Below are 17,754 nucleotides of genomic sequence, written 5' to 3'. Positions count from 1 at the left end.
GGGGATGTCCTTGGGGAACGCCGAGAGGCCGGCGTTGAGGCTGGGCCTCCACCCGGCCTGGTAGAGCTCGTTGATCATGTCGACGTGGATCAGCTCGCCGGTGGCATGCCAGATCTTGACGCCGTTTTCGACGCGCAGCCGCGGGCTGAGGGTGGCGGTGAGGATAAAGTGGCCGTCGGGGCTCCACTGGCACACGGAGCTGTTGGAGGCGTCCATGGAGAAGAGCTTGCCCTTGGCGAGGTTGTCGCGGTCCCAGATGTCGACGGTGCCCGACAGGTTGCCGAAGCCGGCGATGCAAAACAGCCGCCCCTGCGGGTTGAAGGCGACAAAGTTGCGCGGCTGGGTGCCCAGCTCCTGGATGACGTTGACGCGGTGCGAAAAGAGCGTGGCCTTGGCGGGCATGTAGCCGTAGATGACGATAAACTCCTTTCCGTTGGGGTTCCACTCAAAGTCGTGGATGGGGCCCTCCTTGTCGAGGCCGACGCGGCAGTCGAAGTCGCCGCGCACCGACATCATGTAGAGGTTGGTCTCGCCGTAGTACGACTTGCCCGTCTTGTCGTGGTCGGTCGACGTCATAAAGAGCAGGCCGGTGCCGGCCTTGTTCCACTTCATCTGGATCTTGTCGGCCTTGAAAAACGTCTTTTGCGACACGGGCGCCGGCGTGTCGGCGGGCGTGGGGACGAGGGCCGAGAGCGGGTAGATGCGCACCGAGGCCGGCGCGCCCTTTTTCTCGCCGCAGAAGACGGCGATGCTGGGCTTGTCGCCGGGGCCCACCTCGAAGCTGGTCATGCCCTCCAATCTCAGCCGGCCGACGATGCCCTTTTCGCTGATGGCGCGCGGGTCGTAGACCTGGAGCTCGGTGCTGACCTGGCGGATGCAGTACGACTCGTTGGCGGTGAACTGGAAGAAGCAGCCCTCCTGGGCCTTGCGCTCGAAGCTGGCGAGCTCCTGGCCCGTCTCGGTGTCCCAGATCTTGAGGTTCTTTGACCCGCTGCCGTCTTCGAGCTTGACGGGCCGCTCAAACGTGCTGAGGAAGCTGCCTTTTGGCGAAAACTGGAGGTCGACGACGCGCGGCACGGGCAGGTCGCGCTTGACGGCCGACACGTTGGCCTCGCGCGTGTCTACGAGGCGGGTAAACTCCTCCATGGCGGCGGCAAACGTGCTGCCATCAGGACTGTACTGGAACACTCTTGTGGTCCCCTCGACCTGGTCAAAGCCGCTGACAGACGTGTAGGTGGGCGAGCCGGTGTTGAGGCCAATGGACTTTTGCGCCCGGTCTGTCGTCGAGAGGCGAGGAGCGAGGCGAGGAGAGGCAGGAAGAAGAAGGTAGATCTCGGCCGTCAGCATGCAGCCAAGGGGGCAAGGGGGAAGGCATCATTCTGCGGCGACTGCCCCGGGGGCAGGGCCAGGGAGCGACTCACAGGCCCACTGAGTGGCGGCGTCATTTTGCTGCTCGGGCTGTGATGGGGCGGCCATTTTGGGAGCGAGACGGTGACCGGAGGCAAGGCAAGAAGGGTGGTGCAGGGTAGGATGCGAGTCCTGTTCGCCGAAGAGCAAGGCTGAAAGGTATCGGGGCCTGGAGGGTAGGAGGCAGAAAAGCAAATGCTAGTTTTGCGTCGAAAGCAGAGGAAGGGACCAGTCAAGGCGTTCCTCAATATTGGGGGCGGCGGCGGCGGCGGCGGCGGTGGTGGTCAGAGCAGCAGCAGCGAGGTGCGAGCTATGTCGGTGCTGAGCGACGCTGGTGGTCGATGCGAGACGAAGCGCCAGGCAATGCAAGCGGACGGCTAGAACGACGGAAGCGGTGGTGGCTGCGTCGAGCAAACAGGAGCGGCGTCGTCGAGCGATGATCAACAACCTCTCTCCAAAAGAATCGGTCGAGATGAGGTGAAGAGAGAGAGAGGGGAACGGCGGGCGCAAGCGCAGGTGTGTGCGGGTGTGAAGACGCCGAGAGACGGAGCTGAAGCGGACGCCGGGACGGGGGCGGAAGGGGTTTACAGCAGAGTAGACGGATACGAAGGAATGGAAGGTGATGGTCACCAACGCCCGTCAGGCTCGACTGGTGCTGCGCAGGCAGGCCTCTCTCTCTCTGGCTGGCAGATGGAAGCCCGCCCCCCCCCCCCGAGGCCAGACCGGCAGGCAAAGGCCAGGGCCAGGCAGGCTGGAAATTTGGATGGGCCCTCGCCTCGCCTCTCTTCGCCGCCGCCGCTCGCCTCCGCCAGGGTTTCTGTTCCTCCAGCCCCGCCGACTCACCAGCCACAAATCCTCGCCCGCACCCCGATCACGTTGAGCCGCACGAGAAGCAAGTTGCAGTGCCGTCCCCCCCTCACGAGTCGCCTTTCCATTCAAGAATTCACATGAAGGGCAAGATCACGTGATGAGGCAAGATGGCCGAGTGGTCTAAGGCGTAGCATTAAGGAAGATACCTCGCACTGAGCGAGGGGCTCTGCTATCTTCGGGCGTGGGTTCGAATCCCACTCTTGTCACAATCTCTTTTTTTTTTTGGCTGCTTCCGTTTCCGAACTCGAGGCCGAGGGTCGGCTTGGGTTTGCCACGCTGACCGGGGGCAGAGGAATGTTGTACAAGGGAAGGAGATGATGGTGGTGGGTCACACCGGATGCTCTTGTTCCTCCCTTTGACATGTGATTATGCTACTACTGTTACAAGCCTGTTGGGGCGGGGCGGGCTCAAGGCCGGGGCGCTCCTCTCCATCCGCTACGTCGCCATAGCCTCTGCATCGGCAGGTGGTGATGGTGGTGCGGACGCGGCGACATCGTCGGGCTGCTGCTGCTGCTGCTGCTGCTGCTGCTTCTTCTGGCGCTGCTGCTCGCGCTGCTGCTGTTCGAGCTGCTGCCTCTCCTTGGCCTCGAGGGCGGCGAGGAGCTCCTCGACCTCCTGGTCACCGAGGACGAAACCGTGACCGAGGGTATTGCGGAAGAGGCCGTCCGGGTCGACTTGCTTCTTGAGCCGCATCAGGCGGCGGAAGTTGCGCGGTCCATACGCGCCCACCACGCGCTCCAGGCGCTCCGACCGACCCAGGAAGCACGGGTAGGGACCGCCGATGCTCACCTTGGATACAATCTCGCTCAGCCAGCGCTCGACGCTCTGGATGCACTTTTGATCCTCGGCCTGCCCGCTCCACTGCTGCAGCGACCCGACGGTAAACTTGGCCGAGCGCGCCACCGAAGAGATGCACGTCTCGTCCTCCCCGACGTCCTCGACCGCCCCGCCCAGCAGCTCAAACAGCCAAACGGCCCGGCTGCCCAGGCCCTGGAAGCTGCGGACGCTCTGCGAAATCATCTCGTCGGTCAAGGTGCTGATCAGGTCGCCCCGGATCATCCAGCGCCGTCCCGAGCCGCCCTTGAGCACCTTGGCCACGCCGTCCTGCTGGTTGAGGAAGCTGCGCTCCTCGACGTCCTTGAGCAGCGTACGCTCGCCCGACCAGCTGCTGATGGCCTGCACCAGCGCCTCGCCCTCGCTCTTGGGGCCCAGGAAGCAGATCTGGATCACAATGACGTGCGACGTCTTGCTCGGACCCGCCGTCAGGATCAGGTTCGAGTAGAACGCCCTCGGCAGCCCGGCCTTGAGGCAGTCGCGCCAGTGCCGGATCAGCGACCCCGCCGTCGCCGGATTGAGCGGATAGATGAGGTTGCCCGAGTAGACCGACGGCACCGGGTACGCTTTGGCCACGATCCGCGAGACGACGCCAAAGCAGGGCGCGGCGCCACGGACCGCCCACCAGAGCTCTGCAGGGGGGTTCGACGGCCAGGCAGTGGAGGCACGCATGTCATCGGTCAGCGGCCATTTCCGTGTCGCATCGTATCGTCCGCGCATCGCGCCTCTCTGCTCACCTCGCTCCTCGTCGGACTTATGCTTCGAGTCCTCGTTGAGCGTGACGATCCTACCATCTGCGAGCACCATCTCGACCTCGACGACATTGTCCAGAGACAGCCCGTAGGCCCGAGTGAGGTATCCGAATCCGCCCGTCGTCATCGCAGCTGTGGGTTCGGGTCGAGGATGCAGCGCACGGACGCATGTCAGCGGATCCGCACAGCATCTCTCGAGGTCCAGAAGGCGCGGCCGGCAACTCACTGGATCCCACGGGGTAGGCCGACACCGGCACGTGGTAGGGCACGCCGTTGATGACAAACGTCTTGGCCGGGGCGGCGTCCATGCGCTGCTTGCCCTTGTCAAGGGCGGCCGGGTCGCCCTCATCGGCCGCAAAGCTGCCCTCCCGGCCGGCCTTGTCCGTAAAGGCGTCGAGCCCTCGGATGCCCGCGCCAGGGCCTAGCGAGACGAGCGCGTACTTGTCCTCGTACACGCCCGGCGGCAGGATGGCGGCAGCTGCGGACGGTGGCACCGTGGCCCGCCCGGCAAAGCTGTACGGGTTGGCGGCGTCGCTTTCCAGGATCGTCGGCGAAATCCGGCTGCCCGTGTGCAGGGGCGACGGCATGAAGCGGGCGTACGACGGGCCCGGCTCGGCATCGTCGGAAGCGCCACCGCCGCCGTTGGCAGCTTCGGCGTTGTGCGCCCAGATGTTTGATGGCCAAGCATCCTGCAGGTCCGCGAGGCTGTTGGCGGCAAACGAAGGCGGGTACTGTTGCTGCTGGTGCTGCTGATGCGGCTGCACGTCGAGGCTCGTCGGATCAAACGTGAGCTTGCCCGAGGTCTGCACGTTGTACGATGGGCCCTGATTGACGCTGTCGTGGCTGGCTGCAAAAGCCGCCGAGTCCCAGGGCAGCTGGCCCGGCACGACGTTGTTGCTCGACGTCACCTGGCCGTCGCTGCGCCACACAAAGCCCCCAGCCGGCAGGTTGATTCGATCCCCGGGCGCGCCCTCGGGCCGATGGTGCTTCTGCCACCGCTTGTGCTCGTAGCTCGAGTTGGGATCCCAGTCGTCCGGCGTCTGGCTTTGAGAGGAGCCCTGCCGGCCCCGGCCCGAGGACCCGGAGCTGGAAGCAGCAACCGAACCAGCGCGGGACGCCGCACGCGGGCTGTTGCCATCAATCGCCATCGGACTCGCGGACCTCTCTCCAGACACATCGTCCGAGGGCCGGCGTGGCTGCTGTAGCATCGACCGTGGCGAAGGGTTGCTCGTAAACGGGAACGAGTCCTTGGCCGAGTCGCTGTGCGAATGGTTGGATCGTGGGACCGAGGTGGAGCTCGACGCCTGGTTCGACGAGTGCATGCTGCCGCTTCCGGAGCCAGAGCCGGAGCCGCTGCCGGAGCCGCTGGGGGAGGCGGAACCGGTGCCGCGCGGATGGATCTGGCGGTCGACCCAGGTGACGGGCGGCCGATTGCCGGCACCGTCCCTGCCAAGGTCGAGCTTCAGCGCCTGATCGCGCGGGGCCGAGCCGGTCATGTAGCCGTTGGAGGTGTCGTCGGTGCTAATCTCTTGGGCATGATCGCGAGGGTGCGAGTCCGGCACGTTGGGCGAGGGCTGCCTCGTGTCATGGGCGCCCGAGCGCTCCGAAGAGCTCTCGCTGTCGGCATCTGCGCCGCTCTCACAGCTTGGACCCTTTTGCATCAGGGTCGCAATCGCCGAACCGGAGCCAGCACCCTCCTGCTGCTGCGAGAAAGGCGTCTGACCGGAGCTGGCGCCGACATCCTCGGTGCGGCGCCGGATGAGCGCCGGCGACCTCTGCGTCGAGGCAGAACCGCCGTCGACGGCCCCATCGGGATGTCCGTCGGTGAATGCCTCATCGGCCTTGCGCACCCGGGCGCCCGAGAATCGCCTCCCGTGCTCGTCCTGCTGGCCGTTGGCGTTGGCCTGGAGGCGTGAGAGATCCTCTGTGAATGTCGCGGCGCGGGTGTCGTGGATCTGTCGGTGTGCGGCGGTGTCTACGTCTGCCACCGAGTCGGTCGAGAAGGTGACGGTGGCGCCGTCGACCGCGGCGTCGATGCTCGGGTGCGACGTCGAGGTGCCGGCGGCAACTGCTTCTTCCGCTCCTGTCGCTGCTGCTGCATCAGAGGATGAGGCGTGCGGCACCAATGCAGGCTTCCTGGGAAGCGTGAGCCTGACGTCGTCCATGAGGCGGGTGTCGATGATGAGCTCGCCCTGGATGGCCCAGCCTGCGGTGGCGAAGCCGCCGGAGCGGATCGAGGGCGAAAGCGAGTGCCTGCGGCAGAACTTGATCAGGGTCGAGATGTCGTGGGCCGAGGTGGGGAGGGCCACGAGCCAGCCGCCGAGGGGAGCGGCATCGTTGAAGATGCGCACGCTGCGGGCAAAGAGGGCCTCGCCACGCACGGCAAGCTGTCCGGGGAACTCGCGGGCGAGCTCGAGCTTGAGGGCCTTGAAGCGCTCGGTCTGGGCCGAGAGCTTTTCGGGGCTGAGGGAGGCGTGAGTGGGGATGTCGTAGGGGGTGGTCTGCAGCTTTGGATCCTGCCTCATGGCGGGTATGGTGTGAGTGCCGGGGTGCGTGGCCGGCGAAGTGATCAAGCGGATGACGACGGCGCGGAGGCGAGTCCAAGGCGAAGGCGGAAGGGCGCCGACAATGCGAAAGGGGGTTGCAGAATGGTGCAGGAGGGTTGCGTGGGAGGGCAGGTGACCGGCAGAATGGCGAACGAGGTCGAAGGTCGATGCAGTGGTGAGGCGAGCGGGGCCGGAGCGGGGGGTGCGAGCCTGAACAGATCAAGAGCGGGCTTGGAAGAGGTTCAGGCTCGACGACGAGTCGGATCGGGCGGGCTGAGGCGGTGCGTCGCTCAAGCTGGGCGAGGGCGTCGCAAGGGCGTCAAGAGGCGGGTGAGGGTGAAGGCGGTGCGGGGGTGGTTGCGGGTGCTTCGCCCGATGTGGCGTTGGCTCGAGGATGGCGGTGGGTGACGGGTGGCGAGCGACTGTTGCGCCTGTCGAAGTGGATGAAGATGGCGGATGTTGGGATCAAGCGGTGGCGATGGAGAGGGTGGCTGTGTGTGAGATGGTGTTGGAGTCGGGTTGGATTGCGAGGGAAGTGGGCCTACTGTAACTACCGAATCGATGGCGGTTCCAAACGCGGGCGACAAAAGGAGGCCGAGGCGAAGGCGGAGGCCAAGACGGCTAACGTGTGGCTGCGCTCAAAGACAGAGGGAGAGAGAAGAGAGAGAGCGGGCACAGGCAGGCGGCAAGCAGCATGAGCCGACTGACCGAGAGAGAGACTGAGAGAGAACGCAGCCCCAGCCCGGCTGAGAAGGCAGGCAAGCAAGCTGCAGGCAGGCAGGCAGGCCTGCTGACGAGGGCTCTCCTCTCGCCCGCGGCTGTTCCTCGATGGCGGGCGGCGGCCTCTCTTCCACCGGCCCTTTGCCGCGTGCCTCGAAACGGCAAACCAAAAGCCCTGCGCCACCTGGACTTCGCCGCCCACCGTCCGCCGTCCGCCTGGCCGGAAAGAATCGGATCGCCTGCCCCTCCGATTCTTGCTCAGAGTCACCGCTGCCTCAGCTTGCTTGCTTGCTGGCGGACCCCTACGGTTGGGTAGGCGTGTGGCGGCTTGACTCGACTCGACCCGCCTTCTCTAGACCGGGAGCTGAGACAAGCGCCTCGAACCATGGCATGGCAGATGGCATCCGCCAAACTGGGCCTGCCTGCCCTGCTTTCTGGTTTCAGCGACGAGGGCCAGTCGCCGGCCTAGCCTAGCCTGCCTGTTGCTTTCGATCCCCAGCTCCGAGTTTAAACAGCAGGCAGGCAGGCATGGGCGAGCGGGCGAAGGGAGGGGGGCGCAGCGGCAGGCCAGACAGAGGACAGGGTTTGGCGCACGTCATCATGGCACCACGAGCAAAGGCCCAGAGTGGTAGGCCAAGTGACCTCATCCCGCCCTGCTCACCGGACTAGGCCGATCCAGGTCTTTATCGGATAGCATCGGCAGCACTTCACCCGATCGGACTCGCACGTCCCTTGATCGGTGCCGAAGGGCGAGCGCCCGCGCCCCCACCCCCCGAGCTTCTGCAACCAGCTTGTCCTGCTGGCGCTTTGGGCACGGGCTCGCCTGCGGGTGGCTTGGCGTCGGCCTGACGGGAGGTTCCACCTCGACCCTGGTTCGGCCTTTCCACACCTCCTGCTTCCTCTCCATCAAGCCGCACTTGCTTCCGCCCTCGTCCTCGCCCTCGCTCGCCTCGTCCTCACCGCTCGCTGTGCAAGCAGCCTGGCGCAGCCCAAGCACCTCGTCGTCCATTCGTCCTCGCCGTCGTCGTCGTCGTCGTCGTTTATCGTCACCGCCGTCCCTCGCATCTCTTAGCCCTGGAGGCTCCTGTCCCTTTGTCCATCTCGCCCTGCCAGATTACGTCGCTCCAGATCAAAGGTCAGCAACGCTACAGCTATCACACTCGCCGCCGCCGTCGCTCCCCTGTCGCCCCCGCCATGAAGTCGCTCGCCACGCTCTACGCCCTCGTGGCGCTCCTGCTCGCCGTCGCCTCTCAGTCGGCCTGGGCGCAGCAGAAAAAGATCCAGCAGCGTGAGATGGACTCCGAGGCCATTGTGCCCCTCCGCACCCACACCGTCTACGCCCCCTACGTCGACAGCAACCTGCAGAACAAGTTCTGGGACTTTGGCGGCGACACCATCATCGACACGACCAAGTCGATCCGCCTCACCCAGGACCGCCCGCACGAGATGGGCTGGTTCTGGTCGCGCCTCCCCATCACCGCGGAGAGCATGGAGATCATCGTCGAGCTCAACGTCGACGGCCACTCCAACAACCTCGCCGGCGACGGCATGGCCATGTGGCTCACCCAGGAGCGCGCCAAGCCCGGCCCCGTCTTTGGCAGCATGAACTACTTTACCGGCCTCGGCATCTTCTTCGACACCTACCCAAACGCCCGCCACCCCTACCACTTCCCGCGCATCTCGGTCATGAACGGAAACGGCGTCGAGGCCTACGAAAACGCCCGCGACGGCGCACGCCAGGAGGTGGCCGGCTGCTCAATCGACTTCCGCCGCACCAAAGTGGCCACGCGCGCCAAGTTCACCCACATCAAAAACGTCTATACCTCGCTCGAGATCCAGCACGACGAGTGGGATCACTGGGACATGTGCTTCAAGGTCGACAACATCACGCTGCCCCTCAACCCGTACCTCGGCTTCACGGCCCTCACGGGCGACGTCAGCGACGCCCACGAGATTGGCTCGATCCAGACGTCCAACATCATGTTTAAGCCCAAGAACGCAGAGGAGCTCGCCGCCTTCAAGGCAAAGCACTTTTTCACCCCGGACCCCTCGGCGGCCGGCGGTGCAGGGTCCGGCTTCAGCATCGGCGGCTTCTTTGCGGGCCTCTTTGGCTTCGCCTTCACCCTGGTCAAGTGGGGCCTCGTCCTCGCCGTCATCGCCGCCCTCGTCCTCGTGGGCCTCAAGTACCAGAAGCGGCAAAACGTGAGCATCGCGCCCCGAACCAGACTTGACCTGCATCGCGTTGGATCCCCCGACTGACGCCGCCCGGCCTCCTTTTTCCATCCCCCTCCCCCGCCCGCGCCCTTGTTTTTCGGACCTGCCCTCGGTCGTCGATTCCAGGCGAAACGGTTCTAGCTCTGCGGCAGAGCACTCGGACGCTGGCCGTGCGCACAGACTCGCTGCGCTTCGTTTCGCTTCGCTTCGCTTCGACACGGTCCCGTCCGGTCCGCCCTGGATCGGTTCGGTCGGTCGGCTCGCGCACCGTGTGGAATCCCAAAAGTCATCCTGCTTGCCACCACTATCGGGGCGCGTTGTATGCCATCTCGTGCCTCAACGACGATGGCGAGAGCGGCGTGGACGAATCGACCGAGGTAGAGGCTCGAGGTGGGTGTGAGTTGAAGTCGAGTCGAGTCGAGTCGAGTCGGGTCGAGTCGCCTCGAGTCCAGTTTAAGGGCTGGCAGGCCGGCCGGGCGACGGACTCAGGACCCGTTCTGGAGTTCACGATCGAGGAGGTGCTGGAACGTGGGTAGGTCGAGGGAGAGTGTGAGGCCGCGGCCTTCTGGCGTGTGTTTGTGCGGAAACTGCACCGTCAGCGACGAGGGGAGCGAGATGCTGGCGACGGCGATGCACCTTTGTTGGTCGTCGTCGGTCGTCGGTGGCCGTTGTTGGTCGTTGTTGTTGTCGTGGTGGTGGTGGTGGTGGTGGTGGTGGTGGTGGTGGTGGTGGAGGATATCAGCGGGCAGCTCGATAATTGAACGTGATCCGAGGGAGATGAGAGGGGGCGACGGGGGACATACCTCTCCGCAACAAAGACAGCCGCACGTCCATCGACGCCCAGATCCGCACCGACGTGACGTTGGCTCCACTCTGCCTCGCCACCGGTTCCACCACCACCGTTGCTGCCGTCTAGAGAAGGCGGTGGTGCACCGCCCTGTGCTGCGTGGCCCAGGCCCAGGCCCATACCGGCCATCCATCCGGCCTGTAGAGCAGAACCGGACCCGGAACGCAGCTGAAAGACGACGTCAGGCCGGAACGCCTCGCGGACCCGGTGGCTCTGGCCGCGTTCGACGAGCGTCGATAGCCACTCTGGCAGCTGGCCCGCGCCGATGCTCGATAGCGCCGAAAACGTGTACCTCGCCTCCTCTCGTCGTCGTGACCCTGTCTGGCCGTTGCGTTGCGATGCGTTGAATCGTGAGATGCTCGAGGAGAGGACCATGTCGAGTCGATAGACGAACTGAGATCGCCGCAATGGTGGGAAAAGGGGGAGGTGGGGTGGGATGAGGTTGTCGAGGTAGGTAGGCGGCGTCGATGTGAGTATGCGTCAGTCGACTTGTTCTTCCCACCGGACCGACAGGCCAGCCCTTCCCAGACCACGTCCGCTCCGCCCCGCAACTCACCGAAGCATAGTGCAGGATGGAAAAAATCGGACCGAGGATGTTGAGCTTGTACACCGACTCGGCCGCTGCGACGGCGCTCTCGTGCGCCTTGTCGGCCTGATCTTCCCCATTCCCGCCCCCCGGCTGCTGCTGCTGCTTGGCAGAGACACCGCCGGCACTCGACGTACCCCTGCCCCGCGGCACGGCGAGCGTCTGGGCGCGCAGCGCCTGCGCCTTTGCAAAGACGTCGCCCGTCCTCGCCTCGTGCGCGCCCTCGCGGCGACCGAGGTGCTTGCGCAGCGGCGCGAACCGCGCAAACGCCAGCGCCATCGACGCAAACGGCGAGTATCCCGCCGTCGCCTCGGCCTCGGCCTCGACTTCTTCCTTGCCCTCTGCCCCGTCTTTCCCTTGGCCGCCGCCGCCATCGGCTTGGTCGTCGGACGACGCTGCCGCTGCCGCTGCCGGTTCGACCAGCTCAAAGACGAGATCGAGCTCCGGCGTCACTTCGATGCTGACGCTCTTGCTCGTCAGCCGCACGTCGAACGCGCTGCCGAGCGCCCGCGACTGGTGCACAATGTCGCGGAAGATTTCCTCGTCGGCAAACTCCTGCTGCGCCGCCTGGAGCTCCCGGTCCAGCACCTCGCCGAGCGAAGCCGCCTCGACGCCCGTGGCCTTGTCGTCGCCGGTAGCGGCAGGGCGGTCGCTGGTCCAGATCGCCTGCTTGATCTGGTCGTCGCCGCCAGCACCGTCATCGTCGCACGCCAGCTGGAGGACGAACTTGGCCCGCAGGCGCTTCTTGGGACGGTACGGAAAGACGAGCTTGTCCTGCGACTCGACGGCCTTGTCGTCCTCCGCTTTCATCCTAGCGCCGCCCTCGTCGGCCTCTGCCAGCGCGTCGGCCCAGTAGGCCAGGGTGCGGCGCCGCTGCTGCACCGACGCCTCAGGGGCGCCAAAGCCGACCCAGACATCGCGCGCGCCCTCCTCTTTGATCTTGCCCTGGCTGTAGATCGGTGTGCCGAAGCCGCGCAGTCCCGGGTACGGGTCGGGGTCGTTTGGCTGGGCGGCACCGTACTGGTCGTTGAGCGGCCTCCCTGGCGTCAGACCCCACCCTCGCTGCTTGAGCTCCCTCAGGCCGCGCCACCGTTCGCGCTCGGGGCCCTGGGACGCTCTGAGCTCCTTGGCGCCCGTCCGCAGGATCTCAGCCGCGCTGAGCAGGCTGGAGCGCTTCTGGGCGAGGCAGACCTTGCGGTCAAACAGCCGCTGGGCCTCGTTGGACGAGGCGTCGCGCATGGCCGCCCGGATGGCCTTTTCGTCGTCGTCGAGGTCCTCGTCGTCGTCGTCCTCGTCGGCGTCGGCCCGGTCGGCAGGCTCGGCGAGCTTGACCCTGCTGACGCCGATCGAGAGCGGGTCCAGGACAAAGTCGTCGCCCGTCCCGCGTGGCTGAGCTGCCGTCGCGGTGGCCGAGGCGGACCCCGAGAGCGCGCTGGGTGCCGGGCTGGATGCCCTACCGGCGAGGAGCGACGAGACGTTCGAGGCAGGGGCCGTCCTGTACGCCTTGAGCAGCATGCCAATGAGCTGATGGGCGTGGATCGAGGTGACGTGGGCGTGGTCGAGGCGGCCGAGCATCTCGGTCCAGAGCGGGGTAAAGACGTGCTCCTCGATGAACTTGCCGCGCACGCCTTCCTGATCAGCTTGGGTAGCCGTGGCTGCGTCCGGCTGGGGGCCTTGCTTCTTGGTCGCGATCTCCTCGTTGTGCGCGTCGTTGCTGCTCTGGCTGTCGTCTTCGTCGTCGCTGGCCGAGGACAGGTAGCTGGGTGCGTCTCGTTCGTACGAGGGCGATCTGTGCCTCGGCGTCGTGTCGTCGGAAGAGGGGTGGGTTTCGGGCGACGGCTTGCGGAATCGCTTCTGGCCGGCGGTGCGGGCGAGTGCTGCGACGCTGAACTTTGAGAAGTCGCCGCGCTCTGCCCAGAGGCGGTTGACCTTGGCCTGGAGCTCCAGCGACGAGGGCTGTGGGCTGATGGTTGCGGAGGGGTGGGTAGAGAGCGAAGGACACAGTTTCGAGGGTTAGGGATCGATACTGGCTGCGTCGATCTGTGAAGCGGCAGGGGCAAAGCAAGCTCGGACTCACGTTTCAAAGGTGGGCTGACCGGCGGGCGAGATGTCTACGAGCTTGGGCTCCCTCTGAAAGTCTTGGAGCCACTTTCTGCCGGCGCCTGCACCGGCGTGCGAGTCCTTGAGGGATGATGGGTGCTGATGCTGCGGGTCCTGGTCGGCCGAATAGACGATGACGGGCTGAATGCTGAGGGCGACGGCATCGTCGGATTGGGCGGCCGGGTCGGCGGGTGGCTCGGGAGCTGGCTGCGTCATGGTGGAAGCAGAGGCGGCATGGAGCAGGGGCGTTACGGCGCCGAGTCGAGGTGCAAGGCAAGGTGAGGCGGAGATGGCGCTCGAATGCAGCGGTGGGCCCTGAGGATGGGTGACGGTGTCGAGGACGAGGAGGAGGAGAGTTAAACGTGGTGCCAACTCAAACTCTTCTGATTGCTGGCCGTTGGCTGGCACCGCACCTTTGCCCGTCTTGGGCCCGCGTCTGTGCGGGGACCCTGCTCCACATCGGCCCTGCCTCCGTCTCGCTGCCGACGTCGCCCGCCTCGACTGAGCAGCGAACGCAGCCCGCTCCCCATCACGACCCGGGCCACGCCAGACCTTGACGCTACGCCCGACACAAACAGACAGACAGAGCCAGCAGCCATCAACGAGAGCGACATTATGCAGATTCTATCCAGTCTATTCAGTCGATCACACCAAGGCCGCCGGGCGAGGGTCGGGTCCAGGGGGGTCACCGCCGTCGAGCCTAGACGGCCCACTCGCCGCGCATGGCCTCGTTGGCCGCGTCCTCGTCGGCCAGCTTCCGCTCGTACGCCCGCCGCGCCTCGTGCAGCGCAAACGACACGCCCGCAAGCGTCGACAGCAGCGCCAGGTCGTTGACCGACAGCGCCGTCGTCTGGAACACGCCCTGCAGCAGCGGCAGGTACACCATGCACAGCTGCGCAAAGAGCGACACCGACACCGTCAGCCCCAGCATCCGGTTGGCCGTCAGCGGCGTATGCAGACCGCGGTTCTGCACCGCCGACGTCAGGTCCAGCAGCACAAAGCACGTAAACGTCTGCCCGCAGAGCGCCAGGGGTGGGAGGAAAAGGAGCCAAAACGAGCCGGGGAATCAGCAACGAAATCAACAGCGACAACGGTCGGGCACCACCACCACCACGACCACCACCAACTCACCATGGTCGAGTCGCGCTGGTCGGCCACTCCCTGGTTGAGCTCGTGCACGTAGATGTACAGCGTGCCCACCACGATCATGGTCGCCGAAAACGCAATCCGGTAGAGGAGGCGCGTGTTGAGCACCGGCGCGCACTTGGACCGCGGCGGCTTGCGCATCACGCTCTCCCGGTCCACCGGGTCCACGCCGAGCGACTGGCTCGGCGGGCCGTCCATGAGGATATTGATAAACAGGATCTGCATCGCATTGAGCGGCAGCTTCAGCCGGAACGCCGTGCTCAGCGTGATGAGCGTCAGCGCAGCCACGGCCGTGCTCAGCTGGAACGACAGGAAGTTCTGGATGTTGTAGAAGATGCCCTTGCCTGCTCGGTCGTCGTCGCCGGCAAGGGCGTCGTGCGAGTAGAGAGGTCAGTGCAAAGAGGATCAGAGTCATTCGATTTGAACGGAGACATGTTGCCCCGACCCGTGCCTCGTTGATCCGGCACCCACCTTCTTCGACGGCCGAGAGGATCGTCGCAAAGTTGTCGTCGACGAGGATGACGTCGGCGGCCTCTTTGGCCACGTCGGTGCCGCCCTTGCCCATCGAGACGCCAATGTCGGCCATCTTGAGCGCCGGCGCGTCGTTGACGCCGTCTCCCGTCATGGCGACGACGGCGCCGTTGGCCTGGAACGCCGACACGATCGACATCTTGTGCCGCGGCGTCGTGCGGGCAAACACCGAGACGCTGCCGATGCGCTCGCGCAGCTGGCGCTCCGACATGGTGTCAATCTGCCGGCCCGTCAGCACCGCGCTGCTCGCCGACGACGACAGGATGCCCAGCTGCGTCGCCATGGCCGTCGCCGTGCTCTCCGAGTCGCCGGTGATCATGACGACCTGCACGCTACCCCTCGCCAGCGCAGAGATGGCCTCCTTAACGCCCGGACGCGGCGGGTCCTGCATGGCCTGCAGGCCGCAGAACGTCATGGTGCCCGCCTCGGCGCTGCCAGAGGGGCCCGTGCTCGTGCCGAGCACGCGCAGCCCCTGCTTGGACATGGCGTGGGCGGCCTCGGCCACCTTGCGCTTCCACGACTCGTCGAGCCGCACCGTCTGCCCGTCCGGCCCAAAGATGGTGCTGCTCTTGTCCAGCACCACCTCGAACGCGCCCTTGAGGTAGGTCGTCTCGTGCGCCGGCACGGCCGTCGACAGCACGCCCGTAACGGCCATGTACTTTGTCTCGGAGTTGAAGGCCGTCTCGGCGCTGCGCTTGAAGTAGGGCCGCCGGTCCTCGATGCCAAACAGGCGCAGCACGTTGACCATGGCCACGTCGGTCGCCTGGCCCACGTTGGTTCCGTGCTCGTTGCGATGCGAATTGTTGCAGAGGTTGCCGGCAAGCAGGCACTTGGCCAGTGCCCGGCTCTGCTGGTGCGGGACCGACCTGGACAGGTCGACGGTGCTGTCCTCGGCCGTGTAGCACCGCACCACCGTCATTTCGTTGGACGTCAGCGTGCCCGTCTTGTCCGAGCACACGACCGAGACCGAGCCCAGCGTCTCGACCGAAGGCAGCTTCTTGACAATGGCCTTGCGGTGCGACATGCGCAGCACGCCCAGCGCCAGCGTCACGGTCACCACGATTGGCAGGCCCTCGGGGATCGCAGCCACGGCGAGCGAGACTGCGCGGGAAAGGGGGCCGGGAGCGGTCGGCGCAACGGTGGAAGCAAGAGGCACACAAGGCAGGGCGGAACGATTAGCCTCATCGCCACGACTCGGTCGCATTGGCACTGTCCCAGGCTAATTCCCCTCTCGATCGACGCCACTCACCTCCGATGGTAAACATCTCGAGCCACGGCCTCTGCTGCCAGATGCCAATGAGGCAGATGACGGCGATGACGGCGAAGCTGACCATGCTGAGCTTCTTGGCGAGCTCGTCCATGTTGAGCTGCAGCGGGGTGCGCTTCTCGGCCACCTCGTCGACCATGCTAAAGATCATGCCAAACTCGGTGCGGACGCCCGTGCCGATGACGACGCCGCGGCCGTGGCCCGACTTGACCAGGGTGCCCATGAAGGCGATGTTTTCGCGCTCGTTGATCGACGTCGACGACGAGCCGGCGTCGGCGTCGGCCATGGCGTGGTGCGGGTGCGGGTGGGCGTCGTTGGGGATCGTGTCCGAGTGCTTTTTGCGGGGCTTGATCTCGCCGGTCAGGGTGCTCTCGTCGATCTCGAGCGAGACCGACTGGCAGATGCGCAGGTCGGCGGGGACGCGGTCGCCCGTCGAAAAGGTGACGACGTCGCCGGGCACCAGCTCGTTTGCCAGCACGGTCGAGGTGACGCCGTCGCGGACGAGGTGGCAGTAGTGCGGGACGAGCTTGTTGAGCGCCTCGAGACTCTTTTCCGACTTCTGCTCCTGGTAGAAGCCGACGCTGATGACAATGACGATGGCGACCGTGATGCTGACGGCGTCGTCAATCTGGCCGGTGAGGAGGCTGACGCCGGCGCTGCCCAGCAGCAGCATGATGAGGGGCTCCTGGAACTGGCCGAGGAACTTTTTCCACGGCTGCTCGCCCGGCCGCACGGCAAACTCGTTGTAGCCGCCGGCGCGCCGGCGCGACTCGGCCACCTGGTGGGGCTCGAGGCCGGCATCGAGGGCGCGGCAGCCCAGCGAGGAGAGCGTGTCCTTGACCGAGACGTGAGTATAGTGGGCCGATGGCGATTCGGACGACGTGCTGGAAGGCGAGGGTGCGGCGGCAAAGGGCCCGTCGGAGGCGCGCTGCTTGTGCGTGCCCCGCGTCGGCGGGTACGAGGGCGAGGGCGAAGGTGCGTACGGGTCGTCCGAGATGGGGCCTGAAGGCGGGGGTAGATCAGGCGGAAGCAGGGAGCGTGAGCTATGGGTTGCGCGGCTACGACTTCGATCAGCCACTCGCATCAGAAGGCTCGACAGCGAAGAGCGACGTACCTTTGCGGAGGGTAGTGCTGAAGGCGAACTGGTCCTGGGCGGGCAGCGACGACGAAGGGCCGGCGTCTGCCAGGCCGACGGACGAAGGCCCCGCGTCCTCGACGTACGAGTAGGGTGCGGGCGAGTTTGTGCCCCTGCTGGTGGCGCCGCTGCCCAGACCGTTGGTGGCCAGCGGCCGATAGCGATTCGGCGCGGCCATTGAGCAGGGCGGTCGGCGGGTGGTGGTTGGACCGGGTCGGTTGTCGGTCGTGCCAAGCGAAGCCGAGCTCACCGTCCGTCCGTCCGTCCGACCGTCCGTGAGTCCCACGAGAGGACAGAAAGCTGCAGAGAGAGAGGGTGAAGCGGCGGCAGGCGACGAGGCGAAGCAAGCAGGATGGCGAGGAGCGATAGCAGAGACGATGACGGAGGAAGGAAGGATGGGAGCGGCAGGAACCCGGAGGCCAAGGGTCGAGCGGGCCTCAGGGTCAGGCCAGCCTGTCAAGCAGGGACCAACACTCGCCGCCGTCTTCTTGGCCAGCCGCCCCCCACCACCCCTGCCAACAGGCGGGCCAGCCAACCAGCCAGCCAGCCAGCCAGCCAGCCAGCCAGCCACGCCAGAAACGACAGGCGGGCAGCCCTCAAAATAGAAAAAAAGCGACCCGCGCTCACAGACCACCACTCTGGCTGCCGCCGGCCCGGGCCCAGCCCTGCTGCTGGCGCTTCGACGCACTACTGCACATACACCACCCGACGACGACGACGACGGCGGCGGTCCCGCGCTGCACAGGTCACTGCGCTGGAGGGAGAGTGGATTGACGGTGCGGGGGGGTATCGTAGCAGC

General features: G+C 65.9%; 5 protein-coding genes across 5 annotated transcripts in view; 1 reads left to right on the top strand and 4 right to left on the bottom strand.

Annotated features, from left to right (window-relative positions):
* Window positions 1-1,476, bottom strand: part of PFL1_05650 (uncharacterized protein) — a gene marked incomplete at both ends in the record, with an annotated part of 2,250 nt that extends 774 nt beyond the window's left edge. Inside the window, 2 exons of the mRNA XM_007883186.1 lie at window positions 85-1,277; window positions 1,422-1,476. Of these exons, the coding sequence (XP_007881377.1) occupies window positions 85-1,277; window positions 1,422-1,476 (1,248 nt within the window). The remainder of the gene's footprint in view (window positions 1-84; window positions 1,278-1,421) is intronic.
* A 1,236-nt stretch (window positions 1,477-2,712) lies between these two features.
* PFL1_05649 (uncharacterized protein) lies at window positions 2,713-6,388 on the bottom strand (the record flags this gene model as incomplete). Its single annotated transcript, XM_007883185.1, has 3 exons — window positions 2,713-3,743; window positions 3,849-3,995; window positions 4,090-6,388. The coding sequence occupies 3 exons, from the start codon at window positions 6,386-6,388 to the stop codon at window positions 2,713-2,715; spliced, it is 3,477 nt and encodes a 1,158-aa protein (XP_007881376.1).
* A 1,935-nt stretch (window positions 6,389-8,323) lies between these two features.
* PFL1_05648 (uncharacterized protein) lies at window positions 8,324-9,484 on the top strand (the record flags this gene model as incomplete). Its single annotated transcript, XM_007883184.1, has 2 exons — window positions 8,324-9,331; window positions 9,470-9,484. 2 exons carry the CDS (start codon window positions 8,324-8,326, stop codon window positions 9,482-9,484), a joined length of 1,023 nt encoding a protein of 340 aa, XP_007881375.1.
* A 344-nt stretch (window positions 9,485-9,828) lies between these two features.
* On the bottom strand, window positions 9,829-13,092 carry PFL1_05647 (uncharacterized protein; the record flags this gene model as incomplete). Its single annotated transcript, XM_007883183.1, has 4 exons — window positions 9,829-9,979; window positions 10,147-10,583; window positions 10,747-12,739; window positions 12,854-13,092. The coding sequence occupies 4 exons, from the start codon at window positions 13,090-13,092 to the stop codon at window positions 9,829-9,831; spliced, it is 2,820 nt and encodes a 939-aa protein (XP_007881374.1).
* A 484-nt stretch (window positions 13,093-13,576) lies between these two features.
* On the bottom strand, window positions 13,577-17,133 carry PFL1_05646 (uncharacterized protein; the record flags this gene model as incomplete). Its single annotated transcript, XM_007883182.1, has 5 exons — window positions 13,577-13,888; window positions 14,008-14,366; window positions 14,494-15,654; window positions 15,803-16,822; window positions 16,935-17,133. The coding sequence occupies 5 exons, from the start codon at window positions 17,131-17,133 to the stop codon at window positions 13,577-13,579; spliced, it is 3,051 nt and encodes a 1,016-aa protein (XP_007881373.1).
* Window positions 17,134-17,754: the final 621 nt, after the last annotated feature.

Source organism: Pseudozyma flocculosa (assembly GCF_000417875.1).
Source record: "Pseudozyma flocculosa PF-1 unplaced genomic scaffold scaffold00021, whole genome shotgun sequence".
Classification (NCBI taxonomy): domain Eukaryota; kingdom Fungi; phylum Basidiomycota; class Ustilaginomycetes; order Ustilaginales; family Ustilaginaceae; genus Pseudozyma; species Pseudozyma flocculosa.
This window is presented reverse-complemented; position numbering and strand designations above follow the sequence as displayed.